This window comes from Condylura cristata, unplaced genomic scaffold (genome assembly GCF_000260355.1).
Source record: "Condylura cristata isolate star-nosed mole 26May11 unplaced genomic scaffold, ConCri1.0 scaffold00011, whole genome shotgun sequence".
Classification (NCBI taxonomy): Eukaryota; Metazoa; Chordata; class Mammalia; order Eulipotyphla; family Talpidae; genus Condylura; species Condylura cristata.
The window spans coordinates 35,828,068-35,847,784 of record NW_004567112.1 but is presented as its reverse complement, the minus strand read 5'-3'; the positions used below and the strand labels follow the sequence as shown (position 1 = coordinate 35,847,784).

General features: G+C 34.6%; 1 protein-coding gene across 2 annotated transcripts in view; it reads left to right on the top strand.

Annotated features, from left to right (window-relative positions):
* The window catches only part of ADK (adenosine kinase), a 387,062-nt gene that overhangs the window by 284,364 nt on the left and 82,981 nt on the right, over positions 1-19,717 (top strand). For both annotated transcript variants that reach the window (XM_004680753.2, XM_004680754.2), the window contains exon 8: positions 16,970-17,005. In XM_004680753.2, the coding sequence (XP_004680810.1) occupies positions 16,970-17,005 (36 nt within the window). The remainder of the gene's footprint in view (positions 1-16,969; positions 17,006-19,717) is intronic.

The following is a 19,717-nucleotide window of genomic DNA, read 5'->3' as shown; positions in this document are numbered from 1 at the left end:
CCCGTTTTTGATCCCATTCCCCACTCCACCCCCACAAACTGTCTCTGGTATATGGTTGTTCATTATTTTTGTTATTTTCTCGCCTGGTCCATTATATTCCTGCTCCTATGAGTGGAGTTCACTTTTTTTTAAAAAGATTTATTTATGTTTACAGAACTGGGGTACAGGCCAGAGGTGTGTTGGGTGAGAGGATTCAACAGAGACAGAGTAGGGAGCAGAACAGGTAGATGGACAAAGGACATTGCTGAGGGGAGCCGCACCATATGGGTCAGCTCCCTGGCCAGAGATAGAACTCATGTTGCAGTGGCCTCAGAGAGCTTCGTAATGTGGTGCTTTCACCCATTGTGCCAAAGGGAGGGCCCTCATTGTAATTTTTAACTTCACACATCTCTGATTCTCTGTGCAGACCCTTTTGGCTCCCACTGCTGTGCATGTCTGCCTCTTCTGGCTTGGGTCAGGTATAAACTGTAGCACCTGAGGTAGATTCTCATTTGGTTTTTATTCAGAACTGAATTCTGCTGGCAAAAGCACTGAGTGTTTCAAGTCATGAGTTGGTTTTGCAAATTTTTCTATTTCAGCAGAGCTTCCTAGCTTGGTTTTTCTTCAGGTAAAACAAGTGACTCTCTTTTGTAGTCTTTTTTTTTTTCTTTCCATAGTGGTCTAACTTTCATATATTTGCTGGCTTGTAGCATGTTCCTTTTTTCCTCAGTTCCCTTTGCAAATATCACTGACCTGGGTAAAAAACAATTGGTCCTAATATGGCCAGTCCAAGTAGATAAGCAGTTTTCCTAAACCTAGAACCTTTTCTTGCTGAAACCAAATCTTCCAGTCCTGACTATAATCACTCCATTTTTCTAAAGAAAATCATCAGGTGGATTCTCATGTAGACCTGGATCTTTTCCAAATTGTACTATTTCTATCCATTATCCCGTTTTTCATAAAGATTTACACACCCTCTTACCAGCCAGTGTAGTGACCACTTGTAGTAGAGATGCAGGCAAGATCATTTGTAAACATATTAAGACTGGAGAGATGGTGCAATCTGTATGGAAAGTTGTTCTTGTTCACTAACTGCATTTTGGATTCCTCTGCTTTGGCCTCATATGCAATTATAGATGTGTGTGTCAAACATGCAGGCATGGTTGTCAGCTTTCCATTCCTAACTGCCACCATATCTGTGATCCTAAAATAGAATTTTAAATTCCTTTCCAGGGATAAGTAATTATTGAAGGGCTTTCCTTCACCTCCCTAGGATTCTCACATAAAGTAAAACATGCAGGGAATCCACCAGCACCACCACCCCCACTACAACATCCGTCTTCTGTCCATAGTAATCTGCTGCTTCCTGGATCGTGACAATCTTGGCCAAGGCTGGTAACTTCTTAGCTGAATTTTAACTTCCTGTGTTATATATTTTCTATTGGCCCTTTAAGAATGACTTTTTTTTTTTTTTACTCTTTTTCTTTTCCTATTCTTTGCCTGAGGGCCCTAAGAAAATTGCTGTGTATCAGTAGCATGAAGAGGAAAAGTATATCAAGACCTTGTGGGGCCCTGAATTATTTAAAATACAGTTTTAAAGCCTGGAAGCCAGAAGGTTGAGTGAGAGTAAAAGGATTCAGGAGGGGGAGCATGAAAAGTCAAATCATACTTCCTAAAACTCAGCCTCACTCTACTAGTGCTGTAGATACATTGCTGGAGAACTTAATATGTGCTTTTTGGATTGATGAAGCAATATTTGCATAGCTATTCCTAATAACAAAATAAGAGAAAGATTTTAACAGTTAAAGATGCTGTTTATTATAGTGGTGATTTTTTTTTAATATACTGGTGATTTTTAAACATGTGATCATGTTAAAAATAAAGTATAGACCTTGTTGTAGGAAGGGGGAGAAATTTATAAGACCCTACATGCAGTTCTGGTTTTTTGTTTTTTTTTTTTTTTTCTCAGATTAATCACTGCTTAAAATTAAAATGGAATAAAAACTTAGAAGACAGTTTAATAAAATCCAAATTCAATGTGTATTTTTAGTCATGTGGTACATAATCCATGTGTTCTAAAAATGCTTCAGAACTTGGCACAAAGCTCTGAACTAATTTCTGCCTCTAATTGACAGGTGTCTCATCTTTTATTGTAGTATTAATTCAGAATTGCAGCAAGCAAGGAAATACATAGTATAAGAGAAATTTATAAATACATACCTTCTGACTTTAGCCTGAGAGTCATCACTGTATAGCACTCTGTTTTAGCCTGTTTCACCTTCTGGTTTCCTTCTGGCTTTTATTTTCTCCTTTTCATTTTGACCACAATCACTTCTCTATCTGATGGTTCTTTTTCTCTACTTAATACATCTAAATGCCAGTTATAAAATCATAAATTCTTGTTGCATTTATGTTTAAACCTAATGGGATTCAGCAGTAGTTTGAAACTGCAGCATAATTATTAAATGTGGGTTTTAATACCAGTGATGATTCACATTTTCCAACCTCCATATTTTACAATTTGTTTTTCTTGGCAAGGGTTTGTTTTACATATCCATGAATAAGGTGAAAGGTTTCTTGAATTTTGCCTTTTAGGAAAAAAAAAAAGAATGAATCTCTTCCTCTCTTTTAAAAGGTTACTTTGCCTTTTGCAGAAAAAATAGCAGCATTACAAAATGCAGACATTTAAATTACTCGATGATTTAAGCCAGTAAATTAATAGAGTCTCTGGACTTTTTGCTTAATGAGTGTCCTCCCTAATAGTAGGCTGTTAGTAGGTGTTAGGGACCTTCTAAAAAAATCACTTTTTGGGCCCTCCCTGGAGGCACAGTGGGTTATAGCACAGCACTAAGAAGCTAAAGCCACTTCAGCATTAGTTCAATCCCCGCCCCGGAGGTGACCGACCGTATGGTGGGACAGACCTCTCCTGATCTGCCACTGCTCCCCTCAGCAGTGTACTTCATCCATCTGCCTGTTCTGCTCCCCACTCTGTCTCTGGTGAATCCTCTCACCACAGCTGCACCTCTGGTCTGTACCCCAGTTCTGTATAAATAAATAAATTTTTTAAAAATATATCACTTTTATGGCCCTTGAATTTTAAAATTAGAATGACTTTAGAAAATGTCTCATTTTCAAAATGATGAGCTAAGGACAGTTTGCTCTTGCCCAAAATCACACGAGAGGTAAAGACAAATTTAGGATAGGAATTCTTTGTTTTTAATATCATGATTTTACAGAACACAGAAAGCAAGCTGATTTTTCACCAAAATTCATTATACTGTTTATCTTAGAACTTATTTCTGTACTTCATTCATTGAAGTATTTTTGTATTTATCACCTGTTTTCTGATCTGTCCCCTAAGAGTCTTTACCTGTCTTCCCTTTTATATTCAGTCTACATATTGCTGCTGAATAAATTAATCTTGTTAAAGTGAAGTCCTAATTATATCACTTACCTGCTCAAATCTTTAATATCCTTCACCCTCTCCACCTACCTACCACATAGGTAATTGAATTAAACTCAGTCTCCTAACTCATTACAGATTAAATCCACCTTTCAAATTTTAGTGCCTTTCAATACTCTACACATCCCTTATGATGCAGGCAAATTGAACCACTTGGTATTCTCTTGGTATTCTCAGGATACACTTCTCATTTTCCATGCCTTTGTTTCCTCCTTTATTTACACCTTCCCCTAAAATATTGGCTGTCTTTCTAGATTTATACTGAATTCCACTTCTACCATAATTTTTTTCTACTTCTGCCTTTTTTTAAATTTTAGTTGCAACATAATATACTCATGATTTGGCTTGCATCTTATTTTTCTATTTAGTTGTTTTTAATTAAGTTAGTGTAGAAAAATGCCATTTAACTATGAAGAGAAATGATATCTAATCTGTTCATTGCTTGCTAAAATTCTTGAAGCTATCCTCCCACCTTTATTCTTACAAGAGATAATTAAAAAATCTGCCCATTTATCACACTCAAAAGAAGTCCTACTATGCCATACCATTCCAGCACTTAGTAGTTTCTGGCTGACATTATTATGGTGTTTACATGGAGACTGGAGTTACTCACCAACTTTTAAAGACATGCTCTGAATCTCTTACAGTTACCATAGCTCAGTGTAGAATGTACAATGTTTGTATTTTGTTTGAGGATACTAATGTCCATCCATGTTTTTCTTATATAATTATACAGAAAATTATGTCACTTTCTCTGGCATGTATACTTCCAGATGATGTCTCTGATAACACACACAGTGTTTATTTAGTGTTCTTTAAACCTTGAGACAGATAGCATTCTCTCATGCCCTTGGCTCATATAGTTTTCTTCTCAAGGACATACCATTGCTTTCCTGAAACTCTTAGCTTTTCTTGTCATCTTTTCAAAATAAGAAAACTAGGTTAATATCACCTATTGATTAGCAGGGGATACTGTGAAGGTAGCAGAGCAGAAAGAGACATTATTCTATAATTACAAAAATGTAACTACAAAATTTTTGTTAAGTGTTGGTTATCCAGATTAAGGATAACCATGGTAAAGTTATAATGAGTTACTCTGAAGTGGAGGAGTAGATATAGTACCCTAACTTATGCCAGACCATTCCTAAATTCAATCTCCTTGCCTTCATCCCTGCTGCTGCTAATTTAATATTGCATAACTAACCACACTGTGATGGGTGGTGAGCCCATCTCAGGCCCCTGTCATGTCTAAACCTTGTCTAATCTACCCTCAGTAACCAGGGACTGACTTTCCTTGTTCGGGAGGCTTAGTGCATATTTGTTAAAGATGTAACTCAGATCATTCCTTTTACAAGATTTTCAGGATAGTTACCATAACATTTCTAGCTTCTTTTTCCAAGGGATTTGCCATCAGACATTGTTCGTGGAAGACCTAACACATAAGATCAACTTTGTATACGGTCCCTTCATTTGAAATAAAAAAATTTAGACATGTGTCTTCAGCTATACACATGTGATGGTGTCTATATTGATCCGTACTGCACTGACAGTAAAAAGAAAGATGGCATAGATTACTTTGGATTTATATTAGCATTTATTTGCTAGAGAGGAAAAAAGGTGTGATTTTAAACTTGTGAAGTATACCGTAATGGATTGCTGGTTATAAGCTCATTTAGACTTGTGTTTCTATCCCACATGCTGTTCCATTTTCTAATTATCTTGCACTTCAGCAAAGTAAATAGTAGCTTGTCATAAAATTATTCTTAGTTGATAACAAGTCCTCAAACTAAGTTAGGTCTGTTATTTTATCTGTATGTAAGATAATGTTTTATAGTTTTGTTTACAGTTATTTTTGTTGTTTATTTTTTGCTCTTTGTTTTTCAATATCTGCCAGTGTTGTTTCTGTGTATGTACCTTTGAAAATATAATTATAGTAAAAAATTCAGAGTAAAGTATTTTTCAGGAAACAATTTCTATGATTATTTTTGTGATACTTAGGGCAAGAGAAATGTCAAAAATCCCTTAAATACCTGTCCAGGACCAGACAACTGTAGATATATCACAAGATATGGATTGCATAAAAATTCTCACAAAATGTATCAGTTCAGCAATTTACTGTTTTTGGTCAAATCTTAGCGCTCATTCATGAAAATGTCATTGTAGATGGGTAGAAAGATCTTCTACCTTTTAAAATAAGATTCTTTTAAAGTAATCAGTCTAACTCATTCCACTGCACAGTTATTTCATTCTGTGTATGAGGCACTGTTCTAGGATTTGATATGAAACAATCTCATGAAATTCATAAATGAGGGGGGAAAATAAATCATGTAAATAAATTATAATGCAATGTAAGAAACAACCTAACAGATACATATATACAGAACACTAAAATCTCCTCTGATCCCCTAAATAAAGTGTGAACTAGAAAAAAAAATCAGTGTTAACTATTTTTCTTTTCTTAGTGTAGGTAAAAAGCTTTGTCCTTATGATTTGGTAAAGCAGCAAGGATTTATCATCTATTCATTGCAGAGCAATATGATAGATGCTGTAAGGATGCAATGTGTAAAAAAGTTGCTGCACTAAAAATTTATAATCCAGCAGGGGAGATACAGTTTGGTCATAATCGTCATAAAAGAAATTTTCACAAGTAGCAAAAAACTCTTGGCAATGCAGAAAGTTACTTGTGGAGGTAGAGAAGGGAGAGATCATAAACAATTCAAGAAGGCTTCCATTAAGCAAACTATGGCTGAACTAACCCTGAAGGGATTGGTAGGATTTTGACAAGAGTGGTTGAAGGATATTCTAATTCATTTAGTGCCTACATGTGCAAAGTAGCATGAAGGCAAAAGAGCCTGAGGCATGTTCAGAGAATAGCAAGTATTTTAGTGTGCGTGGCAAAAGGTACCAGGTATAAAAGAATACAAAAGATCAGGCTAGAAAGGAAAGTATGGCCAGACTATAGAGGACCATCCAAAGTCAGGCTACAGATCTGACACTTATCAGGAAGCAACAGATAAATTTCTGGAGAAAGACTAACCAGAATTGATGTCTGGGCAGGTGAATCTAATGGTCATGTGCAAGGATGCATTCACACTGGGTATAACTGTTATCAGAAACTATTTAAGAGCACAACCTGAACAAGTGGTAGTACAGACATGACCTATGGTTATGTCTGCAGGAATGAAAACAGGGCTACATATATTATAGCCTTATGTTTATAAAATGGAATTGGTAGAATTTGGAAGTTGTCAGATACGAGAAAAAATGTCAAAGAGATTGTGGAAATGAGGCCAGATATGATGGATGTTAACTAAAAGAAAGTTATCCCCAAAAAATGTAGAGAGAAGAGATTAGAAAGTTGATAACTGAATTTCTAGAGAAAGAATGTATTTTGGGAATTTCACAAATAAGAAAGAAGAAAAGCGAAAGAACTGTAAAATAGAAGGATGACATGCCACAGAAAAGTGGCAAGAGGGGAAGTAAGGAGGAGAGTTTCTGAGAAGGTGGGAAATCTCAACCTTCAAAACATCATAACATCTCATTTTTCACCTATTAAATTATCCTTTAGAATTAGAAGAGCCAACTAGGAGTCTGAAGTTGCAGGAATAAGGGGAAACTGACAAAACATCTGAAGGAGGGAAGATTTTTAGTCCAGAAATGAAGAGTAGTTGGTGATACATAGAAATTTGAAGAAGGGTTGAAATTAAACCTCATAGAGAAGAAAATGATAACAAAATCCCATCTTTTAGCCCAATCACTTTATAAGGTATTATATTAATACTATGTCTCTGCTGCATTGTCTTTATCTCCCAGTATGTTGATAGCCATTGAAAACACGTTCTTTGGGGCCCTCCTTGGTGGCACAATGGGTTGAAAGCACAGCATTATGAAGCTATCACAGCCACTGCAGCAGGTGTTCAATCCCCAGCCAGGGAGGTGACCCACATGGCACGGCAGACCTCTCCTGACCCGCCCGCTGCTCCCCTCAGCAGAGTACTTCCTCACTCTGCCTGTTTTGCTCCCCACTATGTCTTTGGTGAATCCTCTCACCGCCCCTGTACCTCTGGCTTACACCCCAGTTCTGTACACATAAACAAATAAATCTTTAAAAAAGAAAACACATCCTTTGTCATAGAGTCTACAAAATACCACAGGCAAGCACTAGAGTTGGATAATGTGTTATCTCAGATTCTGACAAAATGTGAGGTAGCAAAATAGACATTTCTCGATTCTGGTTTGTGGACTAAGAAGATTGGTTACCATTTCATTATCAAATGCATTATGAGTTTTTCAGAATTTTTTTTTTTTATCTTTCCAAATATTTCATTTTCATGCAGCAATGGTAAGTGAATCATGCTTTCTATTTAACACGGAGCACACAGTACATGCTCTGTTGGTTGTTTTCCCTCATTTTTTTGTGAATTTTTTAATGGTCTGATTTGTGCATTTAACTGGTTTGCTTTTCATGCAAATTACGTTCTTTTCCTTTAACTTCCTTGTAGTTTCATGTTTTTGCTGTTTTGTTTTTTTTTTTTTTTCCTGAAGACATCTGTGTTGATTGTTACCTCCATGGTTCTCCTTACCAGCCATTCTGAGAAAATTTTAAGTTTGTCTATAATGGATTTGTTTTTAAGACAGCAGCATTGTTGTCTGTATATTCTTTGCATAATTACTATGAGACAGTTGGTAAAAAGAAAAAAATTATACTTGCTATTATTAATAGTTGGATGGAATGTATTTTAGAAGTATATGTGTCGATGTATGTATGTATAAAAATTCTGACTGGAAAGAGATTACTTTTTTTTTAACTAGACATATTGGAGACTAAATGCTTTTCTGTTTTTACTGTATTTTTGTTGCTACTTCGCAGTATAGTTGATCCTCTAAATTCCATTTTAAATTTAATACATTAACATTTTGGACTATGAATGTTATTATTTGAACTGGAATTTCTAAATCTATGAGATGGGATGTGAATTTCCAGTTCTATTCTCTCTTCTCCCTCAAAGAAACAAGAGAACAAAAAATAAGAAAATTTTTTTGCCAAGTTTTTCACGTAGGGTCAGTTGTCCAGAAACTAGTGTTCTTTCTTTAACATCCCTATTGCTCCATCACTTCTCATTCCTTGCCACTTTACTCAATATAAGTTCAGGAAAAAGTTCTAATCTGTGTGCTTCTGTGTTTTATATGTTATTTGCTTTCATTTTGCTTTTGATTTATTTCCTAAGAGCTAATTTTTCAAAACTTGCAGAGTAGAATGTTAGCGCCAATAGAGTAAGCTTGAAGAATGGGATTTCTATGGTAATGAGTACCACACATTGACAATTGGGATACATCATGAATGGAGTAAGGAAAATATAAAGGACACTGGTATAATTTTGAGCTGAAAGGAGTTATTAGACGAGATCGGTATGGCCATAGACCGAAAGGAGTTATTGGAAAGGTACTTAAGTATACTGATTAGCCCAATTTGAGGCCTTCTCTTCCTCTTTTCATCCAGTATTAAGTATTAGTCAGTAATACCCTTTTCACTGACCTATATGTATCTAAAGATAAATAACGATTGGCTGTTTACATTCTACTGTCTTTTTATTAATATTAGTGATTTGGTTTTTTAGGTTACTTTGCCAATGAATAAAAGAAATAAGGCCTATCAAAGGCTATACATTTTACTTACCTTAAGGTTAGCAGGCTGTAGCCTGCTCTGTATAGGCCTTCAGTTCTTTACTGGTAATTTGATAAAGAAGAAAAAAGTATGTTTTGAAGTTTATAAATATCCTAGTAATAGTATATTGCAAGGGTTAGCAAACTTCTTCTGTAAAAGTACAGGCAGTATGATCTCTTTTGAACTGTTCAACCCTGCTGAGGTATCATGAAAGTAATATAGACCATATGTAAAGGTATGACATTGTTGTGTTCCAGTAAAGCTTTATCTATAAAAGCAGATAGTGAACTGAATTTATCCTGCAATATGTTGATTATACATTGCAGTAGAGCCCTCTATTGATTGAAAAAAGAGGACCACGAAAAAATTTATTAGATAACGGGCATTTTCTAGTTGGTAAAACAAAAAGTGGGAAAATGACAATAATGTAGGGTATGTAATTATTTAGAACTAAGTATTCTTCAGAGGATTTTGTGGATTGCTTGTAAGGTAAAATTTTTATGGTTTAATACAGCAGCAATGTGAACTGTATCCTTTGTACAAGATATCAATGGTAAATCTGTATTGTCTTTGACCTGATGTTTTTTGAAACCAATTAGTGAGTAGTTACAGAATTGCCAAATATGCCCTGATACTTTGAGGCACACTGGACTTCTGCTGAAGTAAAAGGGTACCAGGTTTTTCTTCCCTCCTAAAAAAACTACAAAACCAAATGAAACATAAAACAACAGTTTTCAAGCATCAGGTGCAACCAGCACAGGATGGTGATCCCTGAGAGAAGGGAACAAATGAGGGAATCCCTACAATTGCCTAGTTTTCAGTCTAAACAATTTCCAGTCTCCAGTACAGGAACTGGGATTCCACACTCAGTGTTCCAAAGAATTGAAATAGCTGAACATTAAGGAAGTCAAAGAGGCTAGAACTTACAAAAGGAATACCAGAAAAGAGAGGTCTATTCACAGATGCAGTACACACACTAGATATCTGTAGTAGGATCCTGGAATCCAGCTGATTACTAATTAGTATATGTACATGTGCAGACTACTCATAACCAAAGATAAAACCACTGGAAACACACCATTTCGCAAACTCACACAAGATGATTGTATTTTATGGTCGCACAATAAACAAAGAAGAGAAATTCTTTAAAATGCAGTGTTTTTCTTAGTGCCCACAGAGGTGCTATGTCTATAGAGTAATAAGGCCCTCCCTGGTGGCGCAGTGGGTTAAAGCACAGCACTGAGAATCTATAGAGTAATAAGCTCCAAATTAAAGTCTACCCTCATCTCATTAATATCTACCCTAACAGCTTAAAAATAAGCCTGAGAAATCAATATTTTCCCAGTAACCTTTGAAATTTCAGAATAAACCTCAAAAATGCCTGCAGAAAAAAAACCAGTACCAAAAACACAAAAATCATAATATCTGGCATGTAGTCAAAAATTATCAGGCATGAAAAACGAAGAAAAATTAAACTACAATGAGGAGAAATATCAGTCAGTACAAATGAATTCATAAATGACATAGATGTTAGGATTAGTTAGGATTAGCATTTCTAAGTGTATTCTATCTTTCAAGAAGATAAAGGAAAGAGAAATATAGAAAACAGTTCATCATTGAGCTGTGAGACAGCTTCAGCTGACCTAATATGCAAATTTAGAGTCCATTGGAGGATATAAAAGAACAGAAAAATATATGAAGTAATAAAGCCTGAATATGTTAGAAGTTCGATGAAAATTACATATCCACAAATCCAAGAAGCACAGTAAACCAGAAGAAATATGAAAAAGGTCCAACAATGAATATCATATTCTAATTACATAAAATCAGTGACAAAGAAAAATATCTTAAATGCAGTCAGGTTTTTTCTTTAAGACATAGGATATACAATGGAAAAGAGTAAAAGCATTCTGAAACAATGCAAGCTAGATCTTGGTATGCTGAAAGAAAAATTGTCAATCTAAAATTCTCTACCCAGCAAAAATACCTTTCAAAAAGTAAGCATAAACTATTTTTTTCAGACATAAAAATTGAAGTGTTCATCAACTATTGAGAAAACACTAAATGCTGTTCAGCTCTAAATGCTAGCTGTAACAGTTGCCTGCTATTTGGTTTTAGACATATTTTAATCTCAGTGAACCTTTCAGATTTTCATTTGTGAGATTAAAAAAAATACCTATTTTATGGAATTCTTATGAGGATCAAAGGGGATAAGGAAGATAATTCACATGTGTCCATTTTCTCATTTGAGCCACGCATATGTTAACTCATTAAAAGCGTAAATAAAATACTTAGTAGAAGGCCTGCTTCCCTGAGAATTTTCTTAAACTATCATCTTTCTTCAGTAACTGAAAAACTTGGGTTTTCATTACATTAGCCTAAGTAGCAAGTCAAATTTGATGAAGCACTATTTCTACCTTTTTTTTCCCTTTTGTTACCATCATTAAATATGCATAAATAGGTCTGTGAAAGTTTTAAATATATTCTAAAGAAAAACCCTAGTATTGGCTGATTATGTTTTTTGTCACATTGAGCAATAATTTATATATATAGTTTATCTAATTTTTATTATTAGCCTACTGAATAGAGGTCATGAGTATCTTTATTACTTATACATTACCCCATTTTGGACACTTAATAAGTACTAAATAATATTTCTATTCAGGTTCTGCAGATGGGAAGCATATGATAATAAATGTCAGGGCAACAGCTTGAAAATCTCTAAAAAGTTGTGCGTTATATTCCTTGGAAAAGACAAAACATATTTTCATGAATAAATTTATTTTGAAAGGGGGTTCCCAGGTTCTTATTTAACTTAACCATTTACTTTTCATTTACTTTACTTACAGATCAAAAATTTTCCTCATATAAAATGTAAAATTTAGGGCCCTCTCTGGTGGTGCAATGGATTAGACACAGCACTACAGGCTAACCACAGATAAGTCAGTGCGAATTCAATCCCCAGCCCCAGAAGTGATCCACATGGCACAGCAGAGCTCTCTCATCTTGCCTGCTGCTCCCCTCAGCAGTGTATTTTGTTGATTTGCCTGTTTACTCCCCACTCTGTCTCTGGTGAATCCTTTCACTGTCCCTGCACTTCTGGCCTGTATGTCTAAATAAATAAATAAATAATTTTTAATGTAAAATTTAAAGTAGTATAACAACAGTCTCAAAAAGCCTCTGAAAGATTTTATAGATAGCTTAAAGTAAAGCTAATTCATAATCTGAACAATAACTTGAGGAACTATTAAATAATAAGTCTCTATTTTTTTTTTTAAAAAAGAGAAGGTAATCATTATCATTAAATACTAGCATGATTTAACAGTATATCACAGTTATGCCTATTGCACACCTTTGAATGTTACTGACTTTGACTCAGTGAAATGCTTCTCACCTGAGGATACTAGCATTACTCAGATATTTTACTGTAAACTCAGACAATCATCGCTTCATAATGAAAGCCATTATAAGTTGAAACTAAACTTGATGCCAAAAAATAAATTTTATGCAGAATATATCCTAGTTAATCTGTTGAAGCAAAGGTCACCATTATCAGTCAGATAAAACTATTTTATTTATTTTTAATTGAGGTAATATATTGATATCCCTATCAGGTAATTGCCACCATGTGGCAAGTAGTTTGTTTGGGATGAATAGACTGCTTTCTTTGGTCCTAAATTGGAAATTCTCTCTGTTAAGTCCTATAGGGAGTACACCCAGTCGAGCATGGTGGAGGATTACTGGGGCTTTGGTGGTGGGCATGGTGTGAAAACACATTTGTAGATGTTTGTGAACCTACAACCCCTAAAACAAATAGAATGTTGTGAAGCAACATTATCTCAGAAACATTATTGAAGAGGGGCGAAAAGAATATGAACAAGTTATGGTCTTAATTTAATATTAATTACAAGTCATTCTTCTTTATAAATAAATGTCAAAGAAAATGCAAAGAAATTATCAGACAAAATGCAAAGAAAATAGCTTTCTCCTCAACTGAATATGAAAGAAATAGCTGTCTTTAATACACACAAACACATACTTGAGTTTCTCCTTCCTTTCCTGTATTATCTGAAGATTGTGCCTTTTAATAGTGCCTTGCTAATCCTTTAAATAGCTCTTAATGTAAGTATTCCATCGTTTTCATTAACCATGAGTTTCACCCTTAAAAAAACCCTCAATTCATACTTGGATGTTGTTTCACTAGCACCTTTTAGCCTGGTCGGTGAAGCAGCAAGCCCACTGTAAATCCTAAATAGCTCCGTGTAGATGAGAGTCTAAGACTTTAATTATATGTCATTTTATTCACAACATTCAATTCCAGGAAAGAAAAAATGACTTTGTTGTTGTAAAAGACTTATTATGTGAGTATCATTCATTGTAAACCAAAAAATGATACTGTATTATGGCGTAGACAACAATGGGAACTGATTCTGTCTGAGAAACTGAATAATAGTGAAAGTTATCAAAATGGAAAGAAGTGTTAATGTGAAATCCAGCCTTCTCAGAAATACTCTTTCCTGGCTTGCTTGGTTTTGCTTTTGTTGCTTGTCATGCATGAATGAAAGTGCTACACTCTCAGGGGAGCAGGAAAGCCTCTGTGTCAGTTGTTTATTTCCTTAATCCCTCCTCCTTTGTGATTTTTGATGTTAGATCTAAAATGGAAAGCCTGTAAATATAATGATTATCACATGGATAATCACCTGCATCAGGAACCGCCCTGCTTCTCAATTCTAACCCTAGCTGTTCTCCACATGTCACATCCACTCTGTGGTTGGATTTTAACCTGACTGCTTCATTAGATTTGTGAAACTCAGTACGTGGCGCCCTGGGGCAGCACAGATGGGGACTTGCTTGTTTTCTTTTCTCACTTTTACTGAGAAAGCACACTAAAAAGTCCTTTTCAATTTAGTGTGATCAGTTCACTTGCAATTACCCCTGATATTTGGAACCTGCCTTACTCTTCTGTCCACTATCTGTTTTCCTTTTTTTCTTTCCTGCTTTCTGACCTAAAGCCTTTTCTTTCTGTAAGTGCATTCAGTGAATGTGAGGATGAAGAATCTGCTTAAAATTCTTACTGGGTCAAACTGTTTCCTATGTTGTTTTATTTGTTTTGCTGAGAGGGAAACATAAATGTTGTTCCATCCTTGTATCTACAAACACCTTCAGATCAGAGGTTAGCTGTGGGAAAGTCTGCAATGATGTGAGCCAGCTGCCTTCTCTAATGGAGTGACTGGGGGCACCAGCTCAAGATCAAAGGAAGGTGGGAGGAAGTTAGAAGATAAGATCTTTCTAAACCAAGGAACAAGTGCTTAGCTTTTCAAAGATAGGGCACAACTCTACAACCCTGTGTGAGGAGACTCAGAGATAGAAAATTTAGTTGACTTTTCTTCATCATGTCCTTTCACAGTCAGAAATAGGTCCACATTTGGAATCGTTTACAGATGTGGAAGTATCGTAGAGCCTTATTTTCCTTAAAGAATAATGGTCTGATCTGTGTTTTCTTACAGTTAGTCAGTTCTACTATACCTTGATACACCAGAGTCAATTGCTTTATAAAATGTATGGGCAAAACTGGACATTGTGAAAGCAAATTAACTACTCTATATTAATTTTTGAGTTTTTATGTCAGTGTGATTTTATACAGATTCTTTGTATTAACTTTATCTCAGTCCTCTGAGTCTCTTTTGTGTCTATTAAACAGTTCCTCCTACATAAATGAAGAAGTTTCTTAAAGCAGAGTTTCTCAGTTGTCTTTTTCATATAAAATTATTTTGGGTAATTCTTGTATTTGAACAGCTTGGAAAAAACTCGACATTGTTATCTTTTGAACTTTATTCTTTTCCTTGACATCTAGGGCAGCAAGAATTATTGACCAAGTAATTTTTGCTTGCACCAATTGTCAAGATCTTAATTCAATTTTTTAATCTACAATCAACTAAAAGTCACTCAGTCAATCTTATGTTTCTCTAGAGAAGAGCTTAAGGACTTGTACTGTTAGCTTATCACTTTCTGTTAACTTCAGTGTTCAGCTGTAATCATCCATTTCAACCTTTGCAAATTCTCAATAGATTCTCTAATTCTATGTTATTAATATACTGTAAGTATACAAATACATGTGTGTAAAAATATACACACATTTCCCTCACAGTGTTTTCCTTAAAATGTAGATATTACTCAGTTCCATGCTGGAGACATTAACTGTACTTTCTGCCTTACATGGTTTGGTGTAGCAGTCATTTTAGTTGAGTTGGATCTGCTCACTACTCAGGCTGAAATCCCATCCTTCTATTAATATCTCTTGGCAGAGATAATTTTGGAAGAATGTAAGTTAAGATGTAGAGACTCTTGACAGTTGTCTGCAGTTTTTTTTTTCCATTTTCAAGAGGGAAATGGAGTTGAAAAGTAATATTGCCTTCATTTTCTGTATCAATCCTAAAATTAAAATATGTGCACAAAGCAACGTTAAAGAAAGGGAAAGGATTTGGTAACACATAAGTGTTTTTGTTATTTGATTGCATGTTACAAGGATATAAGGACATATAATAATCTTCTTCAGACTTTTCCCTTGATGTATGTACCAAATAGAAAAATACTTTGAATTAAAAAACTACCTGTGTAATGTACAACTTTTGTTATCCTGTCATGTTATATCAGTGAAAAGGAAGAATTTTTTTTTTTTTTGGACCGTTCACTATAAAAATTTTCAAACATGCAAAAAGAAATACTGTAGCTATTTAGACTAATAGTTGTTAACATATGGCCACTTTGCTTCACTTTTTTTTTCCATAAAGGAACTCAAATTATCTAAATCATGCCATTTTTCATTAAATACTTAAAAATACACCTCTAAGAATTTAGAACACTTCCCTTATCAAGTTGGGAATGGACTTCATAATGTCCATTCTATTTTCAAATTTTCTCATTGTCCAAAAATGTCTTTTATTGCTGCCACATTCAAAATATAATTCTGTTAAGGTTTGTACATTGCTCTTGATCATTTTTTCCATCCTCACTTTATAAAACTGATTTATTAAAGAGACCAAACTTTGTGCTGTAGGAAGTCCTATCTTATGGATTTGTCTATTTGCTTTCTTAGTGTATCATTTAAATCATTCCCCATGTCTCTATATTTCCTGTAGATTGCAAGTTAGTGAATTAAATTTTGATTAATTCATGTTAAAATTTTTCATTAGAAAACTTTATAGGTTTTAGTGTACTTTACACTGCATCATAACTGAAGGCACAGAATATTTGGTGAAACCATTATCAGTGATGATAAGTGTAAGGATCGATCACTGGGTTGAGGTGATGACAGCTTGAACCTTCCACTATAAAGCTGTACTTAGCTCCCTGTGACTAGCATGTAATCTATGATACTTTGATTCCAGCTTCCTGTCATCCTCTTACCTTATGAATTTAGCATTCATTGATGGTTCTTGCCTTAATAAATCTCATCAGATTGCAAAGTGATGATTTTCTATACATTTATTAGACACATTCTTCTCTATAGACAGTGTTTCTGAAAGATATTGTTTTAATTAAAAACATAACCACCAGCATGTTCCTTGGGTTTCAGATGATTGTCTTTCTTTGCTGAGGTCAAAACACCTGAACTCACTGTGACAGCTACAGTAAAAACATGCACTGCATCGTCTTTATTCGAACTTGTGAAGTGTGTTGACATTATGCTGCCTTTTTTTATGCCGAGGGAAAATTCGTTTTTTGGTATAAGAATAAAAATTAAACTATGTGGGTATATTGAGATAATTGTATAAAAAGAAGACTGTTTGAATGAGTTTCAAAATGGATTATTTCTTCATTACCTAGCACTTTATAATTAACTGTTCTTTTCTTTTTTCCAGGAAGCTGCCACTTTTGCTAGAGAGCAAGGCTTTGAGGTGAGTTAACCCACAATTGCACACTAAACAGATCCTAAAGGTTTTTTCTAGCTGATAATGAAGTTCTTTTGGACAGTGATTGATGTGCTATTATACTCTCAGAGCCGCACAGCAGTTGCCATGGAAACTTGGCAGTCGTCATGGTTTCTTTGTTCTGCCAGCACAGTGTTATGACGCACTCTGCTAGGTCTGCACCCAACATCGCCTACAGATGTTATTTATTGAATTTTGAAAAGCCTCTTGGGAAGCCAAGAGGTTGGGCACAGTTTCAAGCTGCCTCTGCAGATATGGGGCCTGTCAGTTTGTTCAGTTAAAAAGCTACCTCATTAGCTGCATTACATTTCATAAGGATTCACTGCTAAGGCAGTGGTGGAACAAGACTAAATACTGAAATATAATGTCATTTAAATAATTTGAACCCTACCATGTGTAGATTATCGTTATGCAAATTAATTTCCAAAAGATTGTACTTAACAGTTGTTTGAAACTGATTAATTTAAATCGTTTTCACCAACTTTCCATTTGAATCTCTTTTCTTTCTTTTTTTTTTTTTTGAATAGTATGAAATGTAGAAATCTCAGGAAGTTAAATCAATAATTGGCTTTAATTTCCAGGTCATGATTCTGTTTCTTAATAAAAGTATTATCCTGTTAAGATTCAAAACCCCATGTGGTTGTTGTTGGCAAAATTAAAATAACAGACAAGACCTGGGTTGTTTTTTTTTTTTTCTATTTAATGTCCAACCTGCATTCGAGTGTTAGTAAACACTGACTTTAATCTGAATCGAAATTAATTGACAGAAAATTAACTGAGTTTATGAGTTTTATGATTATCATATTTATTGAGTTGTAGCTATGTAGAATGTGTGTTCTGTGAAACTTGGAGTGTGACATGTTACTGATTTTTAGGAATTTAATCTGACTAGAGCTGAAATGTAGAAATAATTCTCTCCTTATTTGAATACTCAGTATTGTCTGCCATCTAAAGAAGCTGGGATTATTGATTGGGTATATCAGTAAGCCCACTTAGAACTGTTTAGAGGAAAGTGTTTTATGCATTTTTGATGAAATTGTTAGTTAAATGTATTAGAGGCGGAATCATTATGGAGCAACAAAGTAATACATGTGCATGTTACACGCATCATAAAAATTGACAGCCAAATATAAGACTTGCTCTTCTTGGAGGAAAATGATGTGTATGTGGACTAAGAATTTTCCTATCAAGAGCCTCTGTAGAAAGTAAATAAAGATAGGAAACCTTGTCTCAAGATGCTCAATTAGGGCCCTCCCTGGTGGCTCAACTGGTTAAAGTGCAGCACAGAAAGCTGGCCGCAGCTGCTTCAGTATGAGTTCGATCCCTGCCCCAGAGATGAGACAGACCTCTCCTGACCCGCCTGCTGCTCCCCTCAGCAGTGTACTTCGTTGAGCTGCCTGTTCTGCTCCCCATTCTCTCTCAGATGAATCCTCTCACTGCCCAGCACCTCTGGCCTGTACCCCAGTTCTTTATGCATAAATAAATCTTTTTTAAACAGCTCAATTATTGGGAAGTAGTATAGTTAGTTGGGAGTTTGCTTTTTTATTTTTATTTTTTCTTGTAAATATAGGACTAACTCACATACAGAAAGAATAGATATCTAACTTTTTAAAAATCTAACTTAAGTTTCACTTTATAATTTCCCAAAATGACAGTTGATAATACTGTGGTAAATGTAATCAGGGAAATATTCAGTTTAAAAGTCAAAATGCTTTGATCATGAGAAAGTTGTGTTTTCCAGTCATGTTTTAAAGTTTCACTGAAGTTAAATTTTCATATCAAAAATTTATGTTCTCTTGTTACCTCAAATTTATCTACAGATGAAAATTTCTAGGACATAAATTTGAGTTTTCTGGACTAAAAAAAATTATATTTTGTTCTAGAAAATAACCAGTGTTGTAGATGTCAAAAATACCACATGTTGCATATCAAATTATCATAATTTTGTAGTTTAATTTTTAATAACTTGTTAAATCTGCATAATTCAATCTTAAATTGCCCTCATGAGCTATATGATTTGAATATGCCTGTTTTAAATTCAGTCTGAACAGCAAACTACTTTTTCCATTCTCTACTAACCAATCCCATATTAACCTTTCTGCTAGTTCTTACTTAATCTGAAATTGTTTCCTTTTTATCATAAATCTACCTTAATTGATTACAGCATACAAGCAAAGTGGTGATTATAATCATATTCTTTATTACTCCCTTACTTAGCAAAACTGCTTGGTTGGTGATGTTGGCAATGATATGTTAGATTGTATGACGTTACACAGTGTTTGATATGTTGTCCCTTCATGGGTTCCCTAAAGCATAACAAGCGTTGCAAAATATATAAGAACCATGAATTCAATAACCTCAAGTAAGTATTGTTAAGAAGATATAATCCATGTATGAAATGTTATCTAGTGATTTAAATGTTAGTGATTTTATATCTTATTACAGTTTCCTTAGTTTATTAGACAAATAGTATGAAAATACAGGTTTGAAACTTGGGATTTTTAAATATTCAAAAAAAAAAAAGCTCAAAGAATAAGTCACTTTTTCTTAACAGTTTGATGTCTATGGAAATTTACCAGTGTTCTCAAGTTAGTGTAACAAATGAGGCAAAATCTGCATTTTATTCCTCCCAACTTTAATTTTGCCTCTAAAGTTGGGGTTTGAAAGGAGGGAAATGAG